This window comes from Podarcis bocagei (assembly GCF_964188305.1).
Source record: "Podarcis bocagei genome assembly, chromosome: W".
In the NCBI taxonomy this organism is placed as follows: domain Eukaryota; kingdom Metazoa; phylum Chordata; class Lepidosauria; order Squamata; family Lacertidae; genus Podarcis; species Podarcis bocagei.
This window is the reverse complement of record NC_138131.1, coordinates 36,483,813-36,511,564: the sequence shown is the minus strand read 5'-3', so window position 1 is coordinate 36,511,564 and position 27,752 is coordinate 36,483,813. Positions and strand designations below refer to the sequence as shown.

General features: G+C 44.5%; 1 protein-coding gene across 1 annotated transcript; it reads right to left on the bottom strand.

The window, feature by feature from the left end:
* On the bottom strand, positions 1-26,731 carry LOC308578186 (uncharacterized protein; the record flags this gene model as incomplete). The annotated part of the gene is made up of 7 exons (XM_081178440.1): positions 1-7; positions 1,147-1,178; positions 15,476-15,629; positions 20,082-20,182; positions 20,956-21,096; positions 23,884-24,079; positions 26,607-26,731. 7 exons carry the CDS (start codon positions 26,729-26,731, stop codon positions 1-3), a joined length of 756 nt encoding a protein of 251 aa, XP_081034566.1.
* Between the last annotated feature and the right edge of the window lie 1,021 nt (positions 26,732-27,752).

The window sequence follows — 27,752 nt, the reverse complement described above, 5'->3', positions numbered from 1 at the left end:
TCAAACTCTGACGAAACGGAGCGGCGAACACCTCTTCACAGCATAGACCCACCTTGTCCAGGCAAAGGTTCCCATGTCTCTCGGCAATAGCCTTTCGGAAGCCGTGAGACAGTGGATACAGCATGCTGTGATGCGGGTGCACCGAAGGGAGCCGGTTCTTCTCCAGCTGGTCAGCCACAATACTGACAAGCTTCTTCATTCTCTCGTCGTAATCGGTCCAATCACAGACGATCTGAAAGGGGGCAAAGAAAACCAGGGTTCTAGATTCAGGTAGGTAGCCGTATTGGTCTGATGAAGTCAAAATATATATAAAAATTGTCCAGTAGTGCCTTAGAGACCAACAAAGTTTGTTCTTGGTATAAGCCAGGCACCCCAAGCCTTCGGCCCTCCAGATGTTTTAGACTACAATTCCCATCATCCCCGACCACTGGTCCTGTTAGCTAGGGATCATGGGAGTTGTAGGCCAAAACATCGGGGGGGGGCGCAGGTTGGGGGTGCCTGATATAAGCTTTTGTGTGCATGCACACTTCTTCAGATACACTGAAGCGGAAGTCCCCAGACCCTGATATACAGAGGGAGAAGTCCCCAGACCCTGCTATATAAGAGTAAGGAGAAGCCCCCAGACCCTGATATATAGTGGGAGGGTGAGTTGGGGTTTTTCTCCGAAGGGTAGTAGGAGTCAATGGGTATGGTCCACCTGCTGGCAACTGTGAATGACTGAAAAAACAAGGGATGGTACACAGATGACCTGAAATAGTTTTAGGATATGTAATGAGACACAGTCGTCCACAGGTTGACCATACCGATTGAGTCCTACTACCGTTCAGAGAAATACCCCGCCCCACCCTCCCTCTAAATATCAGGGTGTGGGGACTTCCGCTTCAGTGTATCTGAATAAGTCTGCCTGCACATGAAAGCTTAGACACAGAACAAACTGAGTTGGTCTCTAAAGTGACATTGGACAATTCCTGAATTAGGTGACGCTTTTACCATTACCGTGGTACCTTGGGACTCAAACGCCTCGGTTCCCAAATGCCGGAACCCTGGGAGTGTTGGCCCTTAAAACTCTTCCTCACCTGCAAACAGTGCGCCAGGTTGCAGTAAGCGTCAGGAAAATCCGGCTTCAGTTTCAAGGCGGTGCAATACGAAGCAATTGCCTCTGGGATGTTTCCGGAATCCTAGAAAGGGAGGGATATTTCAGCAATTGCCACTAGCTTTTTTTCTCAACCATCAAAACCAAAGATGAAGAACAGACAGAAGGCACGATGATCCACACCTGGTAGACTTATAAAGTAACATTCAACAATCATTGGAATAGAACAGGGGTCGGCAAACTTTTTCAGCAGGGGGCCGTCCACTGTCCCTTAGACCTTGTGGGGGCCAGACTAGATTTTGGGGAGGGGGAAAAAGGAACGCATTCCTATGTCCCACAAATAACCCAGAGGTGCATTTTAAATAAAAGGACACATTATACTCGTGTCAAAACATGCCGACTCCCGGCTAGATTGAGAAGGCCATGGGGCCGTAGTTTGCCTCCCCATGCTATAGAATAATATTGAGTATCAGCATGTAAAAATTCAATAGAAACCTACTCTTAACAATTACAATAAATTGTAATTAATCGTACAATAAATGAATATTACAATGAATGATTATTGTAATTGATCATAGAATAAATGTTACAATAAATGGTTATAAAACAATGGCAAGTCACAGTGTCTACAATAGCCGCAGCGAGAATCTTAACAGACAAAGGATGGAAAGGAGAATCCCATCCCTACTAAGTTGGCGTAGCTAGCAAAAAGGCTAAAATACGCAGAATTAGCAAGATTATAATACAGGCAGAATTACGAGAGGTTTTGGAAGAAACATTTCATAGAGAACAGGACACTTGCAGAGTACAGTGGTACCTCTGGATGTGAATGGGATCCGTTCCGGAGCCCCGTTCGCATCCTGAAGCGAATGCAACCCGCATCTGCACGTCGCAATTCGCCGCTTCTGCGCATGACATCATTTTGAGGGTCTGTGCATGCGGCGAAACCCGCAAGTAACGTGCTCCGTTACTTCTGGGTCACTGCGGAGCGCAACCCAAAAATATTCATCCTGAAGCATATTTAACCCGAGATAGGACTGTATTGTCTAAATTTACAGGGGTGCCCAAATTTTCCCAAAGAGGGCCAGATTTGACATGAGGGCGGGGCAAATTTGTTGAGCTGTTTTAGGATTTAACCCCAAGGTTGTTGAGCTCTTTTTAGGATTGAAGTTGTTGAGCATTGGGGGGGGGGGGGTTGCCCCAGTAAGTAAACCAGGTTACGCTCCCTGGCCACACGCTGGACATGTGTGGTCTAAAAAAAAATGTTGGGAAAATTTAAATTCTTTGGCAGGTGTGGATTGACAAAGGACAGCAGGAAATATGACAAAACCAATGCATTTTGAGATCTAGGAGAGACGAGCAAAAGGGCGCCATCGGAAATGTGACGTAGGGGTGATTGGAAGTCACAATGAGATTTTTGGGTGTGGAACTCCACCATACTTTCCGTCTATATAAGCCACCCTCTATTTGGGGGGGGCTCAAATTTAAGAAAATGAGCCATTCACCCACCCAATCACCCGTATAAGACCTCCCCCCCCATTTTTATTTCAAAGTAAAAATAGCAATTTTTTCATTTTCCTTTTAAAAAAATTATTTACAAACAAACACATAGACACAAAACAAAATTCGTATTACCCTACCACCCAAAATTTCAGACATTAAAACCACCCTTGTGGCTTCCCTCCACCGCCCCTCACCCTCCTATATAATATTTCACATTGCCATTTTTATTTCCCCCCTATTTATTTATTTATTTTTGATTTCATTTTACATGCTAGTTGCCGTACATTTTCAACACTATACATTACTTATATGGATTCCCCACATCTAACCCTATACACAACTCAGCATTTACCCAAATACCCACGTGACTTCCTTCACTCACATTCACATTGCAATTTTTATCTAAATTTATATTTCTTAACTCTTTTAACTTACTATTTATTATTATTATAAACCAGATTTACAAACATTAAACCAAACATATCAACATGTTAGTTTTTGAGCAGTACTTGAACACATAATCTTCAAACCATTTCCATTATATTTTTATTTTCCAGTTTGATTGGTACTGAAAGGGACTTCAGAAATACAGACCAGGAATGTAAAAATCAGGCAGCAAAGTTTCTTAAAGAAAAAGTTTTTTATTTGGTTTTGTCAGACAAAAGCAAATGTGGGTGCATTTAGGAAAATGAGAAAATGCCCACCTCTCCTTGGGGGCAGCTTACCTATATACCTTTCTGCAAAGCATAGTTCAGCCCCTTGGCATCCCTTTAGCCAATGATTGACAATTTCCTATGGTCATTGATGCATATTCATTAAAGCCCAACCAATTAATAAATTGGTGTGTCCTTTCGGTTCCAAGTTGCCTATTCCACTAGGTGGCGCTACTGGCTTATAATCTACTTAACCTCTTTACTAATTCCAGGAAGTACCCCTGAACCCCTTGCTTCCAAGAAATGTACTTGTGGTTTAGCCACTTCACACCTAAGAGTTATATCTGGACCCTGGCGGTCAGCAAACATCCTGCTACTTGCCTTTGTCAGGGGTCGTTTCTCGAAAATGGCTTAACCTCAACTGGCAAACTTCCTGCAGGGGCAAGCTAGCTGCACCTGCAGAATCTACTTGCTGTTTGCAAAGCTTGCTGTTTGCAAGGCAAGAGAGAGAAAAATAGTTTTAGCTGCTTGCGTTTATGAAATGGCTTTTAGAGGTTAAACCTGGCTCTGGCCTGGCTCTCAACTGGTCATTCTGACCTTCACCCCTCCATTCCCCCCTTTCCATCACGAAAATGCTGACCGGTCACGGTTCTCCACTTTCGCTTGATGGACCTATAGGTACAATATCATAGAGAGCCAGGATATAGGTACGTGTTGCTGCATTAACTGAGCGGCTTACCATTTGGCGTACAATCTGAATAAGGCAAGGCAAAAAGCATGATAAGAGTAATACGGTAACGAAGAGAAGTAAAATCACAAGCAAAATCTCTTTTAACCATGACCAACCTGGGAGCTAAGAACTAATTCAACTACATACACTGGGGAGACCTGCACCATCTAGACTAATTTTGTGGTACAAATCAGCCTGTAACACTCAGACCTGTTCAGGCTCTTAGCTACAGCTGTTGTCATATTCAGGAAGGTGTTTTTCTTCCACCCTGTGGCCATTTGAGAGGTGAGAACCATCAGGAGGCAGGGTATGATCCACATCCTGATGCGAGGGATGTTCGGTGCCCCAGAACAAAGAACTGTACCACCAACACAGAAATACCACAAAAAGGGTAATACCACAAGCCAAAGGGATGGGGGCCCACGAAGGCCAGGTCATGTGGGCCTCTAACTCCTGGCCCTACTGAGGCGTGAACAGCGTCTACACACAAAACGTTCCCACTCTACACATGGAAAAGTGGCCGTCTGGGACTGATACACTGTTAGGCCTCGGGAGCTATAGGGATGGCAATAGACTCTGTAAAGTTCAAAGGCTGGTCCTACTGGGTGGAGGTCACCTACGTGGTCTCTGACCAGGGCAAATGGAGGCTGAAGCCTGGGGTGGCAACCCTTATGTAGCCACAAGAATACCCTACCACATTCAAGGGTATTATGTGTGGAGTTACCAGGCCAGGTATTCTTCTGGGATTATGGGAGGCTCGAGCCACCACGACAACCACAGGTGGGGCTGCAGGATTTACTGGCACTTGTTCAGCAATTTCAATGCACACCTGGTTCAGGCTCCCTCCCCTGCAATATTTGCATTAAGATAGGCTCTGTCCCATGCAACACCTGGATTAAGATTAGGACCTGGTCTACCAGATGGGGTTGGTACAGTGCTCTACCCCCCCAAGTGACAGTTGGTTACCCCCCCCCCACAACAGCAAGAGCTGTCCAGAACTCGGTAGATTTCGACCGTCTCTGCAACTTCCCGTAGGAGCAGTACCCATGTGCGCTGGACAGTGGTGTGGAAGAGAAGCCACAGTGGGGTAGTGGGATGTTTCAATACGGCAACCTCATCAAAGCCCTGTTCCCAATAGCCAATGAGCACGCCATTTCTTACCACTGGCAAGACGATCCAGTCATAGCAGAGGTCCGCAGGCCAATAGGGTCGGTATGGCTCAGTGGGGTCAGGACAATAGGACATAGAGCAAAAAGGGCAGTAGGACATAGAGCAAATCAATACAGAACATAATAGAGAAAAGGGGAAAGTCCTTGTGAAAGTCCTTGTGATGATCAGTCGCAGGATCTTGTTGCCCGTGGCCCAACGCGTTCCCGGTAGCGTCAGACACAAGGTGATGATCAGACGCGTGTGATGCACCCAGGGAATCATGTCGGCTACTCTCACCGCAGTTGGGATGGAGAGGAGGACGGTATACGGGCCTCGCCACTTAGGGATGAGGGGGTTGCGCTTCCACGCTGTCACCCGGCTGGAACTGGTGGACCGGCTCAGCGAGACTGCACGGTGTAGCCTCGAGGTAGTACCTGGAAAGGGAAGCAAACACACACGGGGACAGGAATTGCACTTGTTCCTGAGTGATGTGATCTCCCACCCGCCCCAAACTGGCGGGGATGTCTCGGACGAAAGGGGTTGGTCTGCCATACAAAAGTTCAAAGGGTGATAGTCTCAGTCTCTTGGTTAGAGCGCTCCGAATCCGAAACAAGGCAATGGGCAGAACATCTATCCAGTGTAGTCCCGACTCCTGGGTCAGCTTGGCCAAGTGGGTCTTCAAGGTGCGATTCATACGCTCAGGTTTTCCCGAACTCTGGGGTCTGTAGGCTGCGTGTAGCCTCCAGTTGGGTATGACTTCATTCAGCAATTTCTTGGTCACCTCACAAGCCTTCTCTATCCTAGTGGGGTACGCCTCTGTCCAGCCCGTCAGCATGAAGACAAACACAAGCAGGTATTTGATACCCCTAGCTGGAGGCAATTCAGTGAAGTCCACAATCAGGCTCTCCATAGGGGTGAAGCCCACGTGTTGTACGCCCGGCGGAGGGAGGTGGCCTTGTCTGGGGGTGTTCTTGGCGCACAGGACACACCTCTGGGATATAGCAGCAACTAGTTGAGAAAGGTCAGTGATATAGAAAAGTCTCCCAAGGTGTGCTCTGGCAGCTGGACCCCCTACATGAGTGGACTCGTGGTAATTCTTCACAATCACGGTAGCCAGATGTTGGGGCACAAAAACACGGTTTTCTGGTAGACGGAACCATCCCTCCTGGAGTGTTGCTCCTTCCTGGCGTGCCCACTGTTGCTCCTCCGATGTGTAGCGTGGTTCCACATCGTCTGGAGTGAGTTGTGGGATGAGGGCTGCGTTGAGTGCTGGTGGAGGTTTCAAAGCTGCTTCACGAGCTGCGTTGTCTGCCTTCCGGTTGCTCCTAGTGACCATGTCCCGGCCTCTCCCATGGCCTTTGCAGTGCATCACGGCAATCTCTTCGGGGCCCCATACTGCTTCCAGTAACATCTCAACTTCTGGACGTTAGCCTTGCATCTAGCTGCCAATTGCAGGGCAATGCCTTTTGCTGTTGGACTTCGCCTCAGAGCACAAACAACTCTTGGAGACTTTGGCTTTCTTAGAACTCTTGGAACGGCTTGCCTGGCTTGCCTGGCTTGCACCCCCACTTCTGGGTGCTCTGCTGCCTGAGGAACAACTTGTAACTGCCTTCCTCTTCCCAGGTCTCAGCCTCTCTCTAGCCCACAGTCCATCATACAGATTTATTGAAGCATAGAAACAGCTTCCCAAAACAGCCTCAGCCCCCTCTGGGCTTGGTACTTTTCTGGGCATCCTCTAGTCCCCTCTGGGCTTTCTGGGCGTCCTACAGCCCAGCCCCCTCTGGGCTGGCTGCCACTGTGGCCTGACATGCTGTCTTCAGTTCCTGCCACGCGACCCAGGGCTTCCTCCCTTGGAGTATTGGCAACAGCCAAGAATCAAGGCTGGCCCTTAAAATGGCTAGGACCCTTTGGTCTCTCTAGACCATCAGGCACGTCTGTTTCACAAACTTCCACTGCGCCTGCAGACTTCTCAATGGGTTGGGCAAAGCCTGTTTCAGCCTCCTTATATTCCATAAGGGTGAGAACCGAATGGGGAACATTCACATGCATCTCCTGGCCAGACATGAACTTGTCTGCTTCTTCCACTAGTGTGGCGGTGGCAGTGACAGCCCACAGACAGGGTGGCCAGCCTTTCACTGTGGAATCTAATTGCTTGATAGTCTAAAAGGCTTCTTGTTGGGCCGGTCCCCACTCAAAGGGGTCTCTTTCCCTTCCTCTGGTAACTTCATTTAGAGGTTTTGCTCTTTTAGGGATATCACAATCTCTGCCTTTTCTTGCAGTGACCTTTTGACAATTTCTAGATGGTCAGTATGTTCAGCAAGTTGTCTGGATAAATTAGCTAAATCTTCATCCCCTTTTTTTGCATTTTGTAAAGTGAACTGGTTGTGTGAATCTTTCACTGATTTCAGTTCATTCACAAAACTTTGTTCTTTGTTTTTCTTTTAATTTTAGTAACTTGTTCAATTTCTCCTTTACAGAGATATGTTCATCGACCTGGGATTTAAGATGGTCTGTTCCTCCTTACATTCTATTTCTGTTTCTTGCAATTTTTAGCTGATTTACTTATTTGTTCTTTAAGCAATTTAATTTGTGAGTCACACTCCATGAGTTTGTTGTTGTAAGTAACATCACAAGTCTTAATTGCAGAATGAAGATCTTTAACTATTTGGCTAGTCTCTTTGATTTGCCTAACAAATTCTTCATTCTCTTTTGTTTTACTAGCGTTTTCAATTTTTTTTTCCTCAGCCAGTTCTGATTTTATTGCACTTAACTGTTCAGAAAGTTCTGAAAGCTTTCTGCCTCCACTGTTCACACCTTTGGTTTGTAGATCTTTCAGTAACTGGACTTCCCTTTCAGCCTTAGACAACACTATTTCCCTGTCTTGCATTTCATCCTCTTTGCACTTGATCTGACATTTCAGAATATTAATCTGCTCAGAATACACATTTGTATTTGAAATAATAGCAGAAATTTCTTTGTCTTTCTCAGCTAAAACCTCTCTGAGGTTGTCAAATTCTCTTCCATGCCTCTGGAGGTCTTGAATTAGTTGAGACCTCTCTTCTAAATGACTTGTGTTTAATCTATTAAGTCCTTCATTTGTCTGTTCAAGATCCTGTTACATTAATTCTATAGCAGCATCCTGTTTCATGCTCTTTTCTTTTATTTTCCTCTGTTAATGCAGTAATAACTGCTTACTGTTCTGTACACTCTTCTACATAAACACTGCACTTCTTCTGGACGTCTTCCCTCTCCAAAAGTTGACATGAGGGAGCTGTCCCTGTCCTCCCAAGGGGGGGGGGGCACCACGGCCTCTGGAACATATGGGGCTGGGGCCAGGACTTCTGCCTCGGGTCCCTGATAAATGGGCTTCTTGAGACATCTTCCTGCCTGCCCTCCTCTAATTTCAGCCCTAAGGGCCATGACTTTGCAATGTTCAGTCCTGCATTTCTTCAACCGGGGGGGGGGGGTGTCATCTACCACCTTCAGTCAGTTGTCTATATAGGGGATCTGGTCAGAATGTCCCCCCTGGTCTATGCCATAGTCTCCGCTGAATCCTTTCTTGAAGTTGTTTAACATGCATTGAAGGGGAATTACTGGACCTTTCAAGGCTTTCGAGCCTCCCCCTCCCATTTTCAGTATGGCCCTGTACAGCGTCCCCACACCAAACACTCACACATTCACTTCGCAAGGAGTACTTATTGCTACGACCCCAGGGGAATGCCCTGGGGTAACACACATACATGCACAAAATGCCTCTTTCGCTGGACGGTTGTACCATACGCTAACCACCCTGTGCCCCCCCTTTCTCTCCTTCCTAATACTAAAGCGTGGGTGGTTGTCAGGGGTCAACCCTTCTCCTTAATGCTGTTGATATAGCAGAGTCCTGTGCACAACGGAATGACGAACAGTACGTGCCACATGCTTAAAGTTGCTTTATTTTCAGTTCATTGTTGAGAAATTACAAACATGCATCTTGCCTCTGCTGGAGCAGAGAAGCAACCGTCCTTCTCCTCGGAATGAAGAACACCGAGAGAACTGTGAAAAACAGGAAACCAGTGTACGTCACATCCAGCTTCCCATTCCCGTGGGAAAACCCAACAGTACTCTGACTGTGGAATGTAAACATTGTCTTGTGACAAGCACTTTGCTGCACAGTGAAGAGAGCAGAAACCAACATTCTCCCCCTTTCTGTGAACATCACTGGGCAGCATGTTCGTACAATATCAGTACAAACCCAACTTCTGTACATAGGTACAGTGTTGATCCCTTGATACAATCTTGGACAATACATCAGCAGGAATTTCATTACCTGGCATATAGGACACCGTTACGAGTCCCTTCTGAATATGTTCCCTAGCATGATGCAACTTCAATTGCAAGTGCTTCGTGCTTTGCTTACAACCTTCCGAATTCAGCAAAGCCAAACATGCTTTGTTGTCCTGGTAAACCTGGATTGGACATTTGACAGGAATTTTCATGTCTTTGCACAATTGTAACAACCATTCACAATCCTTAAGTGAATAAGACAGTGCATTCAGTTCAGCTTCACAAGTACTTAAGCTAATTGTTGTTTGCTTCTTGCATGACCAATCAAATAGACCCTGATTGTACATGTAGCAAACTCCAGACGTACTTTTCCTGTCTGTAGTGTCACTTCCAAAACTTGCATCTGCAAAAATTTCAAGACCACCAGACTTCTGATTGTTAAATCTCAGTCTGTAATGCATAGTGCCTTTCAAATAGCGCGCTATGCGTTTCAGAGCTTTCCAATCCTTAACGGTAGGATTGTTAACTTGTCTGCTTAGCAAATTACAGCTAACAGCAATGTCAGGTCTTGAACATCTGGCAATGAAGTTTAGCTTGCCTAGCACACTTCTGTACAGTGTAGTGTCAGAAAATGCTTCTTCAGTGTCTTCTACCTGATAACCTGTTGTCATCGGTGTGTCTACAGGGTTAGCATCCATCAGGTTCAGTTTGCTTAACACATCAGCAATTTTCCGTGACTGGTGTACTAGAATGTTACCACTTTGATCTTTCTCTATTTCCAGAGATAGGTAATTGTTTACCTCGCCAAGATCTTTCATGTCAAAGTGCTCTTTTAGTTGAGCTAGGGCATTATTGTACATTGTGACATCTTTCCAAAAGAATAAAATATCATCAACATAAAACAAACAATACAGCTTCTTTTGCCCTTCCTCTTTGACAAACACACATGGATCAGCTTTCCCTTGCTGAAAACCTAGAGAAAACAATGCTTCAGTGAGTTTTGTGTGCCAACACCGTGCACTTTGTTTGAGACCATAAAGGGACTTTTTCAGAGCACAAACAAATCCCTGTTTTACCTGTACGCCATCAGGTGGAAGCATATAAAGTGATTCACCTAGAGATCCGTACAAAAACGCTGTATTTACATCGTGGTGACTAATGTGTAGATTCTCCTCTGCAGCTAGCTTGAGCATAAGCCTAATGCTCTCATACCTCACTGTGGGTGAGTAGGTCTCGTGATAGTCTTCACCTGGTACCTGTGCAAAACCTCTGGCTACCAATCTGGCTTTGTGTCTGACTATCTTGCCATTTTGATCTGTCTTCGCTTTGAAGACCCATTTGCTTCCAAGCAGTTTCATTCCTGGAACTACTGGAACTAGCTCCCAAGTTTTGTTCTTTTCTAAGGAATCAAGCTCAGCCTTCATAGCATTTAACCATGGCTCAGCTTCGTTTGAATCCAAATCCTGGATTTCTTGGAAACTTGAAGGTTCAAAAACCTTCTTGGAGCTTTTAACAGCTGCCACTGCTGTCTTGGCAAATTCATCAGCAAATCTCTTTGGCGATCTGCTTTGTGACCTTCGAATCAGCCTTTGGTCTTCAACACTCTCCTCTTCCTTCTTAGGAGAAAAGTGACCTATTGTGAACAACGGTTCTTCCAATTCCTGATCAGAGCTTTCAGAGGGTCGCATAGAGGCTTTCGCACTCTTGAAATCCTCTGAAGTATCCGATTCAGTTTCAGACTCAGAATCAGAACCTTCATCAGTGGGTGTGGGTTGTTGTTGCTTATCCTCAGTCTCATCACTGTCATCAGGATAACATTGAAAAATTCCCACGTTCTCCCCCCACTTGGCATTGTACTCAACACTTCTTGTGAGCTTAATTGTCTTAGAGTCAGTCATCATTATTCTGTAAGAACCTTTCTGATAACCTAGAAAGATACCATGCAATCCACGTTTGCCTAATTTGGAGCTTTGTTGTGAATGAATCCACATGTCAGAACCAAAAATTTTCATGTGTTTGATGTATGGTTTCTTGCCAAACATCTTCTCATACGGGGTACAACCAATCGCTGAAGATAACCTGCGATTGTAACTGTAAATAAAACACGAGAGAGCTTCGGCCCAATAACTCTCTGGAAGATTTGCATCATGCAGCAAGGTTTTTAACCCTTGAAGCAATGTTTGATTTGCCCTTTCGCAAAGTCCATTCTGCCATGGCGAGCGAGGACTGGACAAATCGTGTTGAATTCCTTTCTCAGTCAGAAAAGCTTCAAACTGCTGAGAAGTGAATTCTCCCCCGCGATCTGTGAAAAGAATTTTTATCTTCTTACCATGCACATTCTCCAACCAAGCACAGAATTCCTTGAACCTTGGAAAAGCCTCTGATTTCTGCTTGAGATTGTACACGTAAATATACCTGGAAAATGCATCAATGAGAACCATGAAGAACCTATTGCCACCCAAAGAGGGCGATAGTGGACCAACTAAATCAGCATGAACAATCTGGTATGGTTCTGTAGCTTGCCTACTAGACACCTTACCTTTCACAGCCATTTTCACCTTGTTTGCTGCGCATGCCTTGCACTTCATGTGGTACCTGCAGGGTTTAATAGTCATACCTTCAACCAAGGTAGGCATCTTAGATACTGCCTCAAAATGCAAATGACCAAATTTCCTGTGAAAATCATGAATACATCCTGCATGCAAACTTTTGTTAGAACCTGCAATGCAACAAGTATCATCCTGCACAACATCATCATAATACAAAACAAACAAACGATCAACACATTCAGCATGCAATACATAATCGTCTTTCTTTGTGATGGTGCATTTCTTGTTCTTGAAGGAAACGTCAATGTTCCGTTCATTCAGCTGCATCACACTTAGAAGATTGTGTGTGGCATCTGGAACATAAAGTACATCCTGTATCGATAAGTCCAAACTATGAAGAACAACAGTTCCGTAGCCTTGACTGGGAATCGTGTGGTCATCCGCCTGGTGAATCGCACCTTCCTGCGGTGTAAAAGACATGAACAGTCTCTTATCATTGCACATGTGGTGGGTAGCTGCTGAATCAACAACGAAGAAAGATCTAGACGTCTTCTGGACCTTTGCAACCTTTGGAGTGAAACGTGAGACCATTGCCTTGTGCTGCGTTGTCCTGGACACCGGACCTTTGCCTTTGCTTTGGCCTTTTCCACGCGTTGAACTTCCGCTGCGCTGCTCTGTCTTGGCCTTGGGATATTTGCATTCCCTCTTCATATGGCCTAGACGTCCACACGAGTAGCATTTCACTGCCTTCAAAGCTTTGGCGCCCTCTGGTGGTTCCACTGCACTCTGGGATGACGTCTGTGAAGACTCCCCCATACCCATGCAGCTAGCACCCCGGCGATCTGCTTCATTCTGGATCACGGCAGTAACATAGGCTACTGTGAGCTGAGCAGTTGGTTGAACAGCAATCTGAGTGGCAACGGACTCCCAACTTGGACCCAAAGAATGTAGTATCATGAAGGAATACACAGCCTCTGGAAAGTTGAGTCCTCTCTGTTGCAGCTCGTGTCTCAGATTCTGCATCTCCATCAGGTGTTTACGCACATCTCCACCTTCAGCAAGAGCCATACCATGCAGCTTGGCATAGTAGTACATTGAGGAACCAGCTTCTGTCCTCAAGTGAGCCGCTCTTAAAGAGTTCCAAATTTCTCTGGCTGTGGTCTTTCCACGCAACAGACAGAGCTCTTCTGGGGATACTATCAACGTAAGCGTTCCCCGTGCTTTGGAATCCTTAGCATTCCATACAGCTGTAATTGGAGCTGGGGGGTTGTCTGTAATAACATTAAACAGACCTTCTTTCCGCAGAATTGCCTCTGCATATTGCACCCACTCCGTGTAATTTTTCTTATTGAGCTTAGGAATCCCAAAAGCATCAACCAGCTTTGCATCAGCCATCATTGCTGCTTTAATCGAGCTGCGTCACAGTACTGCAGCTTCTTCCAAAAGCACTTTTAAAAAGTACTTTCGTTTTCCCCAGCCATTGCCTTAATCGCGGCAAAACGGCTTTAAAAGTTCCAAGTCCAGCCATTAAAGCCATAAACTAGAAACTGGGAGGCTTCCCGGAGCATGAGCACATACCTTCATCAATCAAAACTTGACGCGCAGAGCAGATAACGCGATCCGTTCCTCTGTACCTCTGCCGGCATTCCGACTCGACTGCTGGAGTCTTTGATCTTCAGTTTGATTTACGTCTTTCTGGGCCCGGAACCAAAATGTTGATATAGCAGAGTCCTGTGCACAACGGAATGACGAACAGTACGTGCCACATGCTTAAAGTTGCTTTATTTTCAGTTCATTGTTGAGAAATTACAAACATGCATCTTGCCTCTGCTGGAGCAGAGAAGCAACCGTCCTTCTCCTCGGAATGAAGAACACCGAGAGAACTGTGAAAAACAGGAAACCAGTGTATGTCACATCCAGCTTCCCATTCCCGTGGGAAAACCCAACAGTACTCTGACTGTGGAATGTAAACATTGTCTTATGACAAGCACTTTGCTGCACAGTGAAGAGAGCAGAAACCAACAAATGCCACTATCCACGCTGGAGATTTGATCAGGATCTCCCTTCTCCTTAATTAAAAGGAGGATTTCCTATCCCCTCAGGGCTTGTTGCCATGTACTCACCCCAGCCGGCTGTTCTCTGCCCTGTCCTCCCAACCTCGGCTCTTCAAATCCGTTGTCCTCTGTCCCAGGATACAGCAAGAGGGTCAAGTTGCCTTCTGTCCCCCTCCGAAGAAAAAGTTCGGTGTGCACTTGGAAGCCAGGAGGTCCGTTGGCCCTCCGCCGTCTCTGCCCAGAGGGCAAGGGAGCTGCCTCCTGGTCTCTAAGGACACTTAAAGTCCTTCTGATCCGAGTCACGGCACCAGAAATGAAAGGGACTTCAGAAATACAGACCAGGAATGTAAAAATCAGGCAGCAAAGTTTCTTAAAGAAAAAGTTTTTTATTTGGTTTTGTCAGACAAAAGCAAATGTGGGTGCATTTAGGAAAATGAGAAAATGCCCACCTCTCCTTGGGGGCAGCTTACCTATATACCTTTCTGCAAAGCATAGTTCAGCCCCTTGGCATCCCTTTAGCCAATGATTGACAATTTCCTATGGTCATTGATGCATATTCATTAAAGCCCAACCAATTAATAAATTGGTGTGTCCTTTCGGTTCCAAGTTGCCTATTCCACTAGGTGGCGCTACTGGCTTATAATCTACTTAACCTCTTTACTAATTCCAGGAAGTACCCCTGAACCCCTTGCTTCCAAGAAATGTACTTGTGGTTTAGCCACTTCACACCTAAGAGTTATATCTGGACCCTGGCGGTCAGCAAACATCCTGCTACTTGCCTTTGTCAGGGGTCGTTTCTCGAAAATGGCTTAACCTCAACTGGCAAACTTCCTGCAGGGGCAAGCTAGCTGCACCTGCAGAATCTACTTGCTGTTTGCAAAGCTTGCTGTTTGCAAGGCAAGAGAGAGAAAAATAGTTTTAGCTGCTTGCGTTTATGAAATGGCTTTTAGAGGTTAAACCTGGCTCTGGCCTGGCTCTCAACTGGTCATTCTGACCTTCACCCCTCCAGTACCTTATTACTGCACTTGACCTTGCCAGTTCTATAAATTCAATTAGTTTCTTTATCCAGTCATCCTTTGTGGGTATATATTTCCTGTTCCAGTTTTGTGCAAGGAGTAGCCTTGCTGCAGCTGTCGCGTATAAGAATAATATCTTCCCATCTTGTGGTATTTCTTTACCTCTTATACTCAGTAAATATGCCTCTGGTTTTCCCCTCTAAATTAATTCTGATCATCTTTTTTATTTCCTCATGAATTTTTTAACGTTTCTGTAGCCCCACCATAAACGTATCGGCGTGCCCTTTGCCTCCTCACACTTCCAGCATAAATTCCAATTCTCCCCTTTTTCTTTTTGTGCCCCATCTCGGTTTGGGACGGCTTTTGCCAGTTGTTTTCCTTTTGTAAAAACTAAGATTCCCCTGCTGCCCCCCCCCCCCAGTTTTTTTTAAAAAATAGATTTAGCAGAGACACAAAGCTTACCTTATGGATGGAAGCGAGGTTGCTGTGGGCATCGGCAAACGCAGGATTTATCTGGATTGCTCTTGTGTAGCATTGCAGAGCTCCCTGGACGTCTTGCATTTCCTTCAAGGTGTTCCCCATGTTGGAATAGGCGTCTGCAAAAGTGGGGCTGATTCTGACATGGAGGGCGAGAGAAAAAGTGCCATTTTGGTACAAAAATACTCTGAAGTTATGCTGGAAATGTAAGGGTCAAGAAGGCTCTTTCTATCCTATACGGTGGTCTTTAGGGCAGTTCATTAAAAAAACTTTTTTAAAAAATGCCTTCTCCAAAGCCTTCACAAAATAGGAAAACGTCCAAGAAAACAGCTATTTTCATGGAGGGTTGAGATATTAACTGATATGCACAAAATTTCAGATATAGCTATATAATCCCTAGTGTAGTAAGATAAGACCTTGGGAGCAGGCATCTTCAAAAAAGTGTTTTTTATGAACCACCCTAGTGGTCATGTGAGACAGTGAGACCTTGGTTCTCAAATGTTTTTTATACAGGTTTCTTTATACAGAAGGTTTTTTATACAGAAAGGTTCAGCATTGTGGCATCCTCTTCATACGGACAAGCAGCACTTTCCTTTTGGGAAATTCCATGCTCCTCAATTCTGGCAATTATTAATCACTCTCAATTCCACCCTAATAATTGCCACCTGCCCGGATTTTAACTTGTCTGAATTAATTTTTATTTGAATTACTTGATGTCTGCTTTTAGGCTCGTTGTGTTGTTTTTATGATGTTAGCTGCTCTGAGCCCAGCCTTGGCCGGCGAGGGTGGGATACAAACAAAAACAAATTATTATTATTATTATTACTACTACTCAAACGCTTTGGTTCCCAAATGCCGAAAACCCAGAAAAAGTGTTCCAGTTTCCAGGCGTTTTTCGGAAGCCAAACATCAAATTTGGCTGTCAGCTATTCTTTCTGGGGCGCCTGCACCAATCAAACAGACTTCGGGAACAGATTAAGTTTGGTGCTTTGGTTTTTGCAATTTATGTGGTGTTTTTGTTTCGGAGGCTTTTTTGGTTCATTTGTTTTTGCGACTGTGCGGATCCCAGTTTAGTTACTGATTGATTGATTGATTGATTGATTGTGTGATTGCAGAAACGGATAGAAGCCCATCCGAACAATGACTATCATCAGTGCAGGTGAGGAAAAAAAATAATTTTCATTTTTATCATTTACAAGACTGTTGTATTTATTTTAGAGTACAGTACATGGATGACTGCTTTCATTTTAGGGATCAGTGGTCTCGTTAGATAGTAAAATTCATGTTAAATGGCTGTTTTAGGGATTGTTTTTCAAAGTCTGGTACGGATTAATCCGTTTTGCATGACTTTCTATGGGAAAGTGCACCTTGGTTTTGGAACACATTCAGTTTGAGAACCAAGGTACCACTGTATAATTAACTGGGGGGGGGGGGAGAGAACATTTGTGTAAAAACCAGAAGCCTTTCTAATAGGTTTAACGGGTGAAGAAATACCAAGAGACCTAAAAAGACAGTGTATTCTATTTATGCCAGAATGTTCTTAGCCCGGATGTGGAAGGAAGAGAAGGTCCCAACAAAAGAAGAGTGGATTATCAAAATGACTGTGAAGATCAGACATCAAGATGATAGGAAATTTAAGCAAAGAAAAAAGTTAAAAGGACAAAATGGGGAAAATAATGAAGATGAAATGTGAAAAAGCATGGTGCAAAAACCTTAAGGATATAACCATCGTTAGTTCAAAGATGGCAAAATTAAGGGAGAATGAGATAGGCAGGAGAAGTAAATATTTAAAAAACCAGAAGAGGGAAGCTGGGGGAGATTGGGATTCATCTATGCTGTCTGCAAGAATGATGTTTGTGTTGAATATAAAATGCTAAAACTTAATAAAAACTATTTATATATATAAAAAAATTAAACAAGAATGGGAAAAATTTATTGAATACCTTAAAGATACATATTTAGAAATAATAATAATAATAATAATAATAATAATAATAATAATAATAATAATAATAATTGTATCCCGCCCTCCCTGGCCGAAACCGGTCTTAGGGCGGCTAACATCAAATATATAACATTAGTATAAAATCAAACAATAATTAAATTACCTCCTAAAAACAAATCGGGATCAAATTAAAATCGAATTAGATGGTTTTCCACAGGCAGGATTGATATAACATTGATGAAGCCAAAGTAGCAAATACGGAAATGGAATAGAACGAATCATTGTAATTACATGCAAGAAAAGATGGCAAAATATGGAAACGGGGGGTGGGGGGTGGGGGAGAGTCCAAGGGGTTTGTATAATCCCAGTATTGTATATATTGAAAATGTTTGGAGTGTATGGAAATAAAATGATAAAATAAAAAACTGAATAATAATAATAATAATAATAATAATAATAATAATAATAATAATAAAATTTATTTATATCCTGCCCTCCCCAGCCGAAGCCGGGCTCAGGGCGGCTAACAACAATCAAAATAGTCCAACATTTTAAAACATTCAGTATAAAATTAATTAAATCAAATTAAAATCAAATTAATGGCAACCATCAAGCAAAATTCTGTGCAGGTTGCCAGAGGAGGGAGTCAGTCTGTGCCCTGACCAAAGGCCTGGTGGAACAGCTCTGTCTTGCAGGCCCTACGGAAGGATGTCAGGTCCCACAGGGCCCTAGTCTCTTGTGACAGAGCGTTCCACCAGATTGGAGCCGCAGCCGAGAAGGCCCTGGCTCTAGTTGAGGCCAACCTAACCTCTCTGTGACCTGGGATCTTTAGGGTCTTTTTATTTGCAGACCGTAAATTTCTCTGTGGGACATACCAGGAGAGGCAGTCCCATAGGTACGAGGGTCCTAGGCCGTATAGGGCTTTAAAGGTTAAAACCAGCACCTTAAACCTGATCCTGTACTCCACCGGGAGCCAGTGCAGCTGGTACAGCACCGGATGGATATGATCTCGCAGCAAAGACCCCGTAAGGAGTATCGCCGCGGCATTCTGCACCCGCTGGAGTTTCTGGGTCAGTCTCAAGGGCAGCCCCACGTAGAGCGAGTTACAATAATCCAGTCTGGAGGTGACCGTCGCGTGGATCACAGTGGCTAGGTCAGGGTGAGAGAGATAAGGAGCCAACTGCTTAGCTTGGCGGAGATGAAAAAATGCCGCCTTTGTTATAGCTGTAATCTGCGCCTCCATGGAAAGGGAGGTGTCGAAGATTACACCCAAACTCTTAACGGACGATGCTGGCACTAATTGCACCCATGCAAGAGATGGGAGTTGCCCCCTCAATCCCATATCGCTCCGTCCCAGCCAGAGGACCTCTGTCTTCGAAGGATTTAACTTCAACCGGCTCCCACGTAACCATCCAGCCACAGCTTCCAGACATCTGGTCAGTGTATCTGGGGCCGAGTAAGGATGGCCATCCATCAACAGATAGAGTTGGGTGTCATCGGCATACTGATGGCAACCCAGCCCAAAACTCCGGACAAGCTGGGCGAGGGGGCGCATAAAGATGTTAAAAAGCATCGGGGAGAGTATCGCACTCTGAGGCACTCCACACACCAAGGAGTGGCGCGATGACAATTCCCCCCCAAGCGCCACCCTCTGTCCCCGACCGGAGAGAAACGAGCGCAGCCATTGAAGGACTGTGCCCTGGATCCCCACGTCGGCAAGGCGGTGGTCCAGAAGTTCGTGATCGACCATGTCGAAGGCTGCTGACAGGTCTAGAAGAATCAGCAGCCCCGACCCGCCTCGATCCAGCTGCCTGCGGAGATCATCTGTTAGGGCGACCAGAGCCGTCTCGGTCCCATGACCAGCGCGGAAGCCGGACTGGAATGGATCGAGAGCAGATGTTTCATCCAGAAACCTACCAAGCTGTTCAGCAACCGCTCTCTCAATCACCTTACCCAGGAATGGAAGATTCGAAACCGGGCGGTAATTGGATAGATCTAAAGGATCTAATGATGTTTTCTTTAAGAGCAGACACACCACTGCCTCCTTCAGTTCCCCTGGGAATATCCCAGTGCCAAGGGACAAATTGATGATATCCCCCAGGGGGGCCCGCACCTCGTCTGGACACGCTCTAATCAGCCAGGACGGGCACGGGTCAAGAGGACAGGTGGTGGGCTTTCCAGCTCGGAGGAGTCTGTCCACATCGGCTGGGGATATCCGGTCAAAGTGGTCCAATACTGGACCCGAGGACAGTCGAGGGGCCTCCAGTTCCTTTATTGTATCCAAATTGGCAGGGAGGTCATGGCGGAGCAACAGGACCTTCTCCGCAAAAAAGCTCGCAAATGCCTCGCAGCTGTGTGTCGAATTGTTATTTAAATTTGGCTGTCCTTCAAGGGACAAAAAATAAAATAAAAATAAAAATAAAAAATAAAAAAACCTAAAAGAAAAAGAGAAAGTGCTTTATCCACAAGAGGAGAGCTTTCCCACAGGCACCAGACCAGCGCATGAGGAGTAATAATAATTATTATTAACAACAACAATAATTTATTATTTATACCCAGCCACTCTGGGCGGCTTCCAGCAAAAGATTAAAATACAGTAAGGAGGAGCTCTTTCAATCTATTTTCCCCATGGCTTTGGAAGCTCACCTGATGGCCTCCTTGTAGTGCATGAGGGCCTCCTGGAGCTTCCCCTGCTGTTGCAAAACACTGGCTAAATTTGAATGCGCAGCTGCAAACTCCGGGAAGACCTGCGGGGAAGAAGCTCACTCTTAGTTTCCCTGAGAAGCATTCTAAAGAGACGGAGGCCGCTCTTTGAGGCTCAAAGGTTGTGGGCGTGAAATAAATCCTCATTTGGATTGACTTGCAAAAATTAAGGAGGAGGAGGAACCTATGGACTGCCTTTTTAGCATGCATAGGAAATACTGTTGGGAGATCAGACTGTCAAATGACCAATGCCGTATTTTAAAGAGCCCCTCTTTGATGCTCAAATGTGGCAGGGGCTGGCTGCAAAATAAATCACCGTTTGGAATGATTTGTGGTAATGATAATAATAATAATAATAATAATAATAATAATAATAATAATAATAATAATAATAATAATGGGCCTATGAACTGCCTTTTTCGTACGCATAGGAAATACTGTTAGAAAATAAGACTGTCAGGGGTCAAGCTCAGCCGACACAGAGAACAGCATGTGCCCAGCTTTTATTTCAATTTCTGTACCGTTCCTTAACACCTTGCATTGTTCTTCTGATGAAAAAGCAGATTTTTGGTCATTCCAGGAGGCCTAGGAATATAAAAAGGGGGACAGACCCTCTTCCTTCCAAAAGGGACTTATCGGACCATGCTTTGTCGAGCCTCAAAATGCTACTTCACTTTCACTTCTTCACCATTATTTCCGTTATTGATCAAGAAAAATTTGATCGGCGATTTTTAAAAAGACCCAGACTAGGAGTCCAGGGTACGCATGCCTAACCCTTATATGTCAATTTAATTGTTGTAATTCTCCACGCACGTACCTCAAGAGCTTTCCGGTAGAGGCGGACAGCCTTCTCGATATTCCCTTGTTCTCGCTTGATGTTCGCCAGGTTATTAAGAGAATCCGCGTGAGTCGGACATAAACGGAGAGCTGTATTGTAGCATTCCTCGGCTTCGGCAACCTTCGAAACACAAAACAGAGTTTTTACACGAATATTAGTATGTCTTTCACAGGAGCCCAAAAGGCTGCTCTGTGATGTGATGGCTGGATTGAGGTTTGATACGGCCCCTCAGCTCCTGACGGTAACTTGGTATTAGAGCGGTTCATAAAAAACTCTTTTTTTGAAAATGCCTGCTCCAAAGTTCTTCTCTTACCAACAGTAGAGATTATATAGCTATATCTGGAATGGCATGCATATCAGTTAATATCTTTTATATATATATGCCAGCTGTCCTTTGTCAACAACCAATTGTTGCTGTTTTTTATATTGAATATATGCTATATGGTAACTGTTGCACCTCATAGGTAACTCAAGCCTTCTGCACGTCACAAAAGATGTATTTTATCAAAGTCATTGTTGAACTGAAATACAATTAAGAAGTATATTAATAGTGAAATGCAATTAAGAAGAAGCATATTAACAGTAAAACCCCACAATTGTTGAGCCTTTTTTAAGGATTTGACCCCAGAGGTGCTGACCTTTTTTTAGGATTAAAGTTCTTGAGCTTTTTGGGGGGAAGTTTTGCCCTAGTAAATAAACCGCCACGAGGGCCGGATTAAATCGACCAGAGGGCCAGATTAGGCCCCTGAACTGGACTTTGGACATGCCTGGTCTAAAAGAACATTGGGAAAATTTAAATTCTTTGGCAGGATAGCAGGAAATATGACAAAACCAATGCATTTTGAGATCTAGGAGAGATGGGTGGAAGGCCCCCAAAGTGGACTTTGGACATGCTTGGTTTAGGGGAACATAAATACAAGAGCAGACTAATCCGATTCAAACTCTCTTTCCCGCACACTTACCGTCTTTTGCAAGATGTATTTAAGGAAGACAGTAAGGGAAATGGTTTTGGTCATACTAAATCAAAATTAAGAGACAGAGTTGCTAGATAATAAAAGAAAATCATTGCCAAAAACGTATAAGAATGGCATACAAAGGATGAAGAAGTTAAGTCGGTTATGATTAAATGGGCTCAAGATTTTGGTCATAACATTGAATTAGATAAGTGGGAAAGATTATGGGCAAAAACAATTTATTGAATGTACAGCACTAATTAAAAATTTAATGAAGGTGACGTATAGGTGGTATTTGACGCCGACTAAACTTGCTAAAATATATATAACTCAAGATAAGGCACGCTAGAAATGCAAGGAGAAGGAAGGGAATTTCGTCCATAGGTGGTGGATGTGCACTAAAGTCAAAGTCTACTGGGATATGATTTACAAAGAATTGAAAAAGATCTTTAAATATACTGTTATTAAAAAAACCAGAGGCTAATTTTTGAAAGTGATTTACAAATGCTAAAGTAAATTGTTTTAAGTAGAGTAAGAAGGTAAATAGGGCGATATATGTTCAGGTAGGCAGCTGTGGTGGTCTAACGCAGTTGAAATATATAAAAAATATATAAATTGTCCAGTAGCACATTGCAGACCAACTCAGTTTGGTCTTGGTAGAAGCTTTTGTATCTGAAGAAGTGGACCTGCATACAAAAAATTATACCAAGAAGAAGCCAAGTTTAGCAAGCCCTGTTTAGGGAAGCTTTTAATGTTTGACGGACTATTGTATTTTAATATTTTGTCGCCAAGAGTGGCTGGGGAAACCCAGCCAGATAGGCGGGGTATAAATATTATTATTATTATTATTATTATTATTATTATTATTATTATTATTATTATTATTATTATTATCAGGTGCTACTGGACAATTTTTAAAGGGTGATATAGAAATGCTAAGAGGATCGTGACTGCTTAAGAAAGCCAGGGAGTGGGAGCGGGGGAGGGGGGAGGGGAGTCGACGCTTGGTATGAGCAAAGTTGTATGTGACGATATGACAAAGGAAAAAATAAAAGAGGACTTCTTCTAGGTTCTGTACCCCAAATCCCCCCCCCCCCAAAGAGCCCAATTTCGAGGTCACCATCATCCGGAAGGCTTTTTTCAGCAAACCCTCTGACATACAGAAAGCAAAAGGGACCGGTTTCATTTTCTTTTTTTAATTTTTATTTTATTTATAACATAGTCCACAACAACTCATACATACAAACAGACCCACCACCATTGACTAATTATCAAAATTAAACTCCTATCCCCTTACACAAAGAAAACATAACATAAAAATAAAAGACTTTATTCTGTTAAATGGCCGCCTTATTTACCTCTTGTATACTATTTCTTTTGTATGGGATTATTACAATTTTTCCTAATTATGACTTAAACCACAAAGTCTCCTGTAGAAATTAATTGAAACAAGTCCAAGTGTATATTTTGGGGCACTGTTTGGTAAAGTATTCTCTGCATTTTCCCCATTCCTTTTGGAATTCTTGTCTGGGTTGTGCCCTAATTGTCTCTGTTAATCTGGCCAATTCAGCATGGGGTAAAAGCCTAAGAAAAAGCTAAACAACTTCAATCCTAAAAAAAGTTCAACAATTTAAACCCTAAGAAAAGAGCTCAACAACTTCAATCCTTAAAAAAAGTAAACAACTTTGGTCGGCCCTTATGGCCCTTCACTTCATCAAATCTGGCCCTCTTTGAAAAAAGTTTGGACACCACTGCCTAATAGGAAAGTTTCTGTATTTTTTTTTCACAGGCCCACCAGAAATGTATAAGTGTCCCTTCTTCTTTACTGCACCTCCAGCACAGTTTTTTTGTTTTATACATTTTAGCTATTTTGGCAGGTGTTAAGTACCATCTATAAAACATCTTTTATATAGATGTTCCCCCCACCCCAAGGCAAAAGGGACCAGTTTCTTACGCTGCCTTTCTCTTTCAGCGCGTTGGCCAGGTTGCAGTAGGCGTCAGGGAAGTGGGGCTGGAGCTCAATGGCCCTCTTGTAGGTATCGATTGCCAGATCGATCAGCCCCTGTTCGTAATACACACATGCCAGGTTGCCGTGGACAACAGCGTGGTTGGGACTCAGGCTCAGGGCCCGTAGGTAGGCTGCAACGGCTCTGAAATGAGATCAAGGACTGGTTCAGTTTCATTGTCACCAGGGTGGATAAAAATCTGTTTTTTAAAAAATAAAATGCTTTGGGAGGACGATTAAGAGGATCGAGGCGGGCCGGGACTGCTGATTCTTTTAGATTTGTTAGCGGCCTTCGACATGGTCGATCACAAACTTTTGGACCACCGCCTTGCCAACGTGGGGATTCAGGGCACAGTCAGACAATGGCTGTGCTCCTTTATCTCAGGTCGGGGACAGAGGGTGGCGCTAGGGAGGGAGTTGTCGCTGCGGCACTCCTTGTTGTGTGGAGTGCCGCAGGGCACAATCCTTTCCCAGATGCTTTTCAATATCTTTATGCGCCCCCTTGCCCAGATTGTCTGGAGTTTAGGGCTGAGTTGTCGTCAATATGCTGATGACACCCAACTTTATCTGTCAATGGACTCGGCCCCAGACACACTGACCAGATGCTTGGAAGCCGTGGCTGGGTGGCTGCGTGGGAGCCAGTTGAAGTTAAATCCTTCGAAGACAGAGGTCCTCTGGCTGGGTCAGGACAACATGGGGTTGGGGGGCCAACTCCCATCTCTTGTGGGGGCGCAATTAGTGCCAGAGCCTTCTGTCAAGAGCTTGGGTGTAACCTTCGATGCCTCTCTTTCCATGGAGGCACAGGTTGCAGCCACAGCAAAGGTGGCATTTTTCCACCTCCGCCGTATTAAGGAATTGGTTCCTTACCTTTCTCGCCCTGATCTGGCCAGTGATCCATGCGATGGTCACCTCCAGGCTTGATTATTTTAACTCGCTCTATGCTTAGACTCACTCTGACACCCTATATGGGATTTGGTATATAAATTTTCCCGTGGCTTTTTTTGCTGGCCCATGTAGCACCAGCATGGATAGCTGGCTTGGGTGAATAGCTGATGTTTCCTCCCTTTGTAGTCTTGATGAGGCTGCATTTTAAGCTGTATTTTAATTAACTGGGGTTTTTTTCTATTCTATTTTATTGTAATTTATATTTGGTGTTAGCCGCCCTGAGCCCGGCCCTGGCCAGTGAGAGCGGGGTAGAAATAAATAAATAAATAAATAATTCGGGGAAGAATTATTTGTTTTAAGTTTTTCATGTGTGCGAAAACTCAGTCCAAGTTTTTCTTGGGGAAAAAATGTTTCAGCACATCAGTTAAGCAACATGGATACATATGCTACCATGTTACTGTTTTAGTGAAATAAATTGCTTAAATTGTTATGAAGGAATGACCGCTCCCCGCTTAAAATGGGGGGCGCCCTTTGCGTGGACACGTGCAGCCCCTAGATCTGGAGCGGCTCCAACAGCATAGGCTTGGCTTTGCCTTCCCTCAGGTGAGATACCTGGAGGTCTCCACCTACCTCAGTCAGTTGTCCAATCCCACCTGGGGGAAGCGTTGCCAAGGAGACTAGGCCAGGTAGGGGAGGGATTACCTGCCCACACAATAGAGGGAGGATCTTACCTAGGAATCCACACTTGGCTCCAGAGCTTCTCCCACCCTACCCACCCTCAGTTAAGGTCTTATTTTGCAGGTTAACTTTTCTTCACAGGTTTTGCAGGTTAACTTTTCTTCACAGGTATGCGGGCGCTGCTACGTTAAGGTCGCTGTTAAAGGGCCGGAAAGGAATTTCCCTGCATTGGCAGGTTTCGCCTTTCCCGTAGCAAAACGTCACAACTTTGGCGGTATCAGGCCTTGGGCGGAATCCTTTTGTCCATCTTCCTCTTGCGGCGGCGATACCAGGGTTCCCCGTTAAAGGGGTTTTCTGGAGGGAGGCTTTGGCCGTACACCGAAAGGTCGTCATTGCTCCCTCCTGCGGCGGCGTTACGGGGGCGGCCATCTCTGCTTGAACATATGTTCTCCAGAGCCGGCCCATCCCCCCCCCACACTGGATAACCCTGATGCTCCCTAGGTCCCCGGCTGGGGACCGGGGAGGGAGAACGCCCAATGCCTGAGCCAAGGTCTACCCACATTTGAAATTTAATAAAGTTGTGGCCAATTTAATCCCATAGCACGTTGTCTTGAGTCGTTATTCACATGACGGGGGGACCGTGCAGGATCTGGGGACTCCGCCTGTCCACGCAAATGTTTCTTTTCTCCTTCCAATCAAGTACAGCAGAAAAGTTGTTCAAATAAAAAGTGTTCACTTATTAAAACTCACCATCATTTCGTCACAATCGGGCTGTATATAGCAGAACCAAATCATTTTGATATAACTGTAGAAAAGACTCTGAAGTTAGGATTCCAAAAAGGAAACCTGCCTCCGATTGTCAATATTAAGAGGATGCCAGCAAGGCTGAACCTTCCGGTAAAAGGGGGATTTAAATCAAGTCTTATGGATTTGGGATTTAAATCAATTTGCTTTAAATAAAATCAACCCTCTAGGCAACAATGGGAGTTAGTTTGGGTATGGGTGCAACCACTAAACTGAGAATATAAGACGTAATGTGATTATACGCAAAACCAATAAAAAACATTTATATAAAAAAGAGAATATAAGCTCTATGCCTATTTGCTTACCTGTCAAATATACGCGCCTCCTTCAAGACGTTCCCCAGATTAATGTAAGCATCCAGGAAGTTGGGGTCCAGGGTCACCGCCTGAAAATATTTAAGATAATAGATTTTTGTTACTAATACAGTCATACCTCAGGTTGAAGTAGCTGCGGGTTAAGCATTTTCGGGTTGTGCTCCGTGGCGACCTAGAAGTAACAGAGCCCGTTACTTCCGGGTTCTGCAGCTTGCGCACGTGCAGACACTCAAAATGATGCCACACGCATCTACGGAAGCAGCAAATTGTGACCCGAGCATAGAATCATAGAATAGAATCATAGAATCATAGAGTTGGAAGAGACCACAAGGGCCATCGAGTCCAACCCCCTGCCAAGCAGGAAACACCATCAGAGCACTCCTGACATATGGTTGTCAAGCCTCTGCTTAAAGACCTCCAAAGTAGGAGACTCCACCACACTCCTTGGCAGCAAATTCCACTGTCGAACAGCTCTTACTGTCAGGAAGTTCTTCCTAATGTTTAGGTGGAATCTTCTTTCTTGTAGTTTGGATCCATTGCTCCGTGTCCGCTTCTCCGGAGCAGCAGAAAACAACCTTTCTCCCTCCTCTATGTGACATCCTTTTATATATTTGAACATGGCTATCATATCACCCCTTAACCTCCTCTTCTCCAGGCTAAACATGCCCAGCTCCCTTAGCCGTTCCTCATAAGGCATCGTTTCCAGGCCCTTGACCATTTTGGTTGCCCTCCTCTGGACACGTTCCAGTTTGTCAGTGTCCTTCTTGAATTGTGGTGCCCAGAACTGGACACAGTACTCCAGGTGTGGTCTGACCAGAGCAGAATACAGTGGCGCTATTACTTCCCTTGATCTAGATGCTATACTCCTATTGATGCAGCCCAGAATTGCATTGGCTTTTTTAGCTGCCGTGTCACACTGTTGGCTCATGTCAAGTTTGTGGTCAACCAAGACTCCTAGATCCTTTTCGCATGTACTGCTCTCAAGCCAGGTGTCACCCATCTTGTATTTGTGCCTCTCATTTTTTTTGCCCAAGTGCAATACTTTACATTTCTCCCTGTTAAAATTCATCTTCTTTGTTTTTGCCCAGTTCTCTAATCTATCAAGGTCGTTTTGAAGTGTGATCCTGTCCTCTGGGG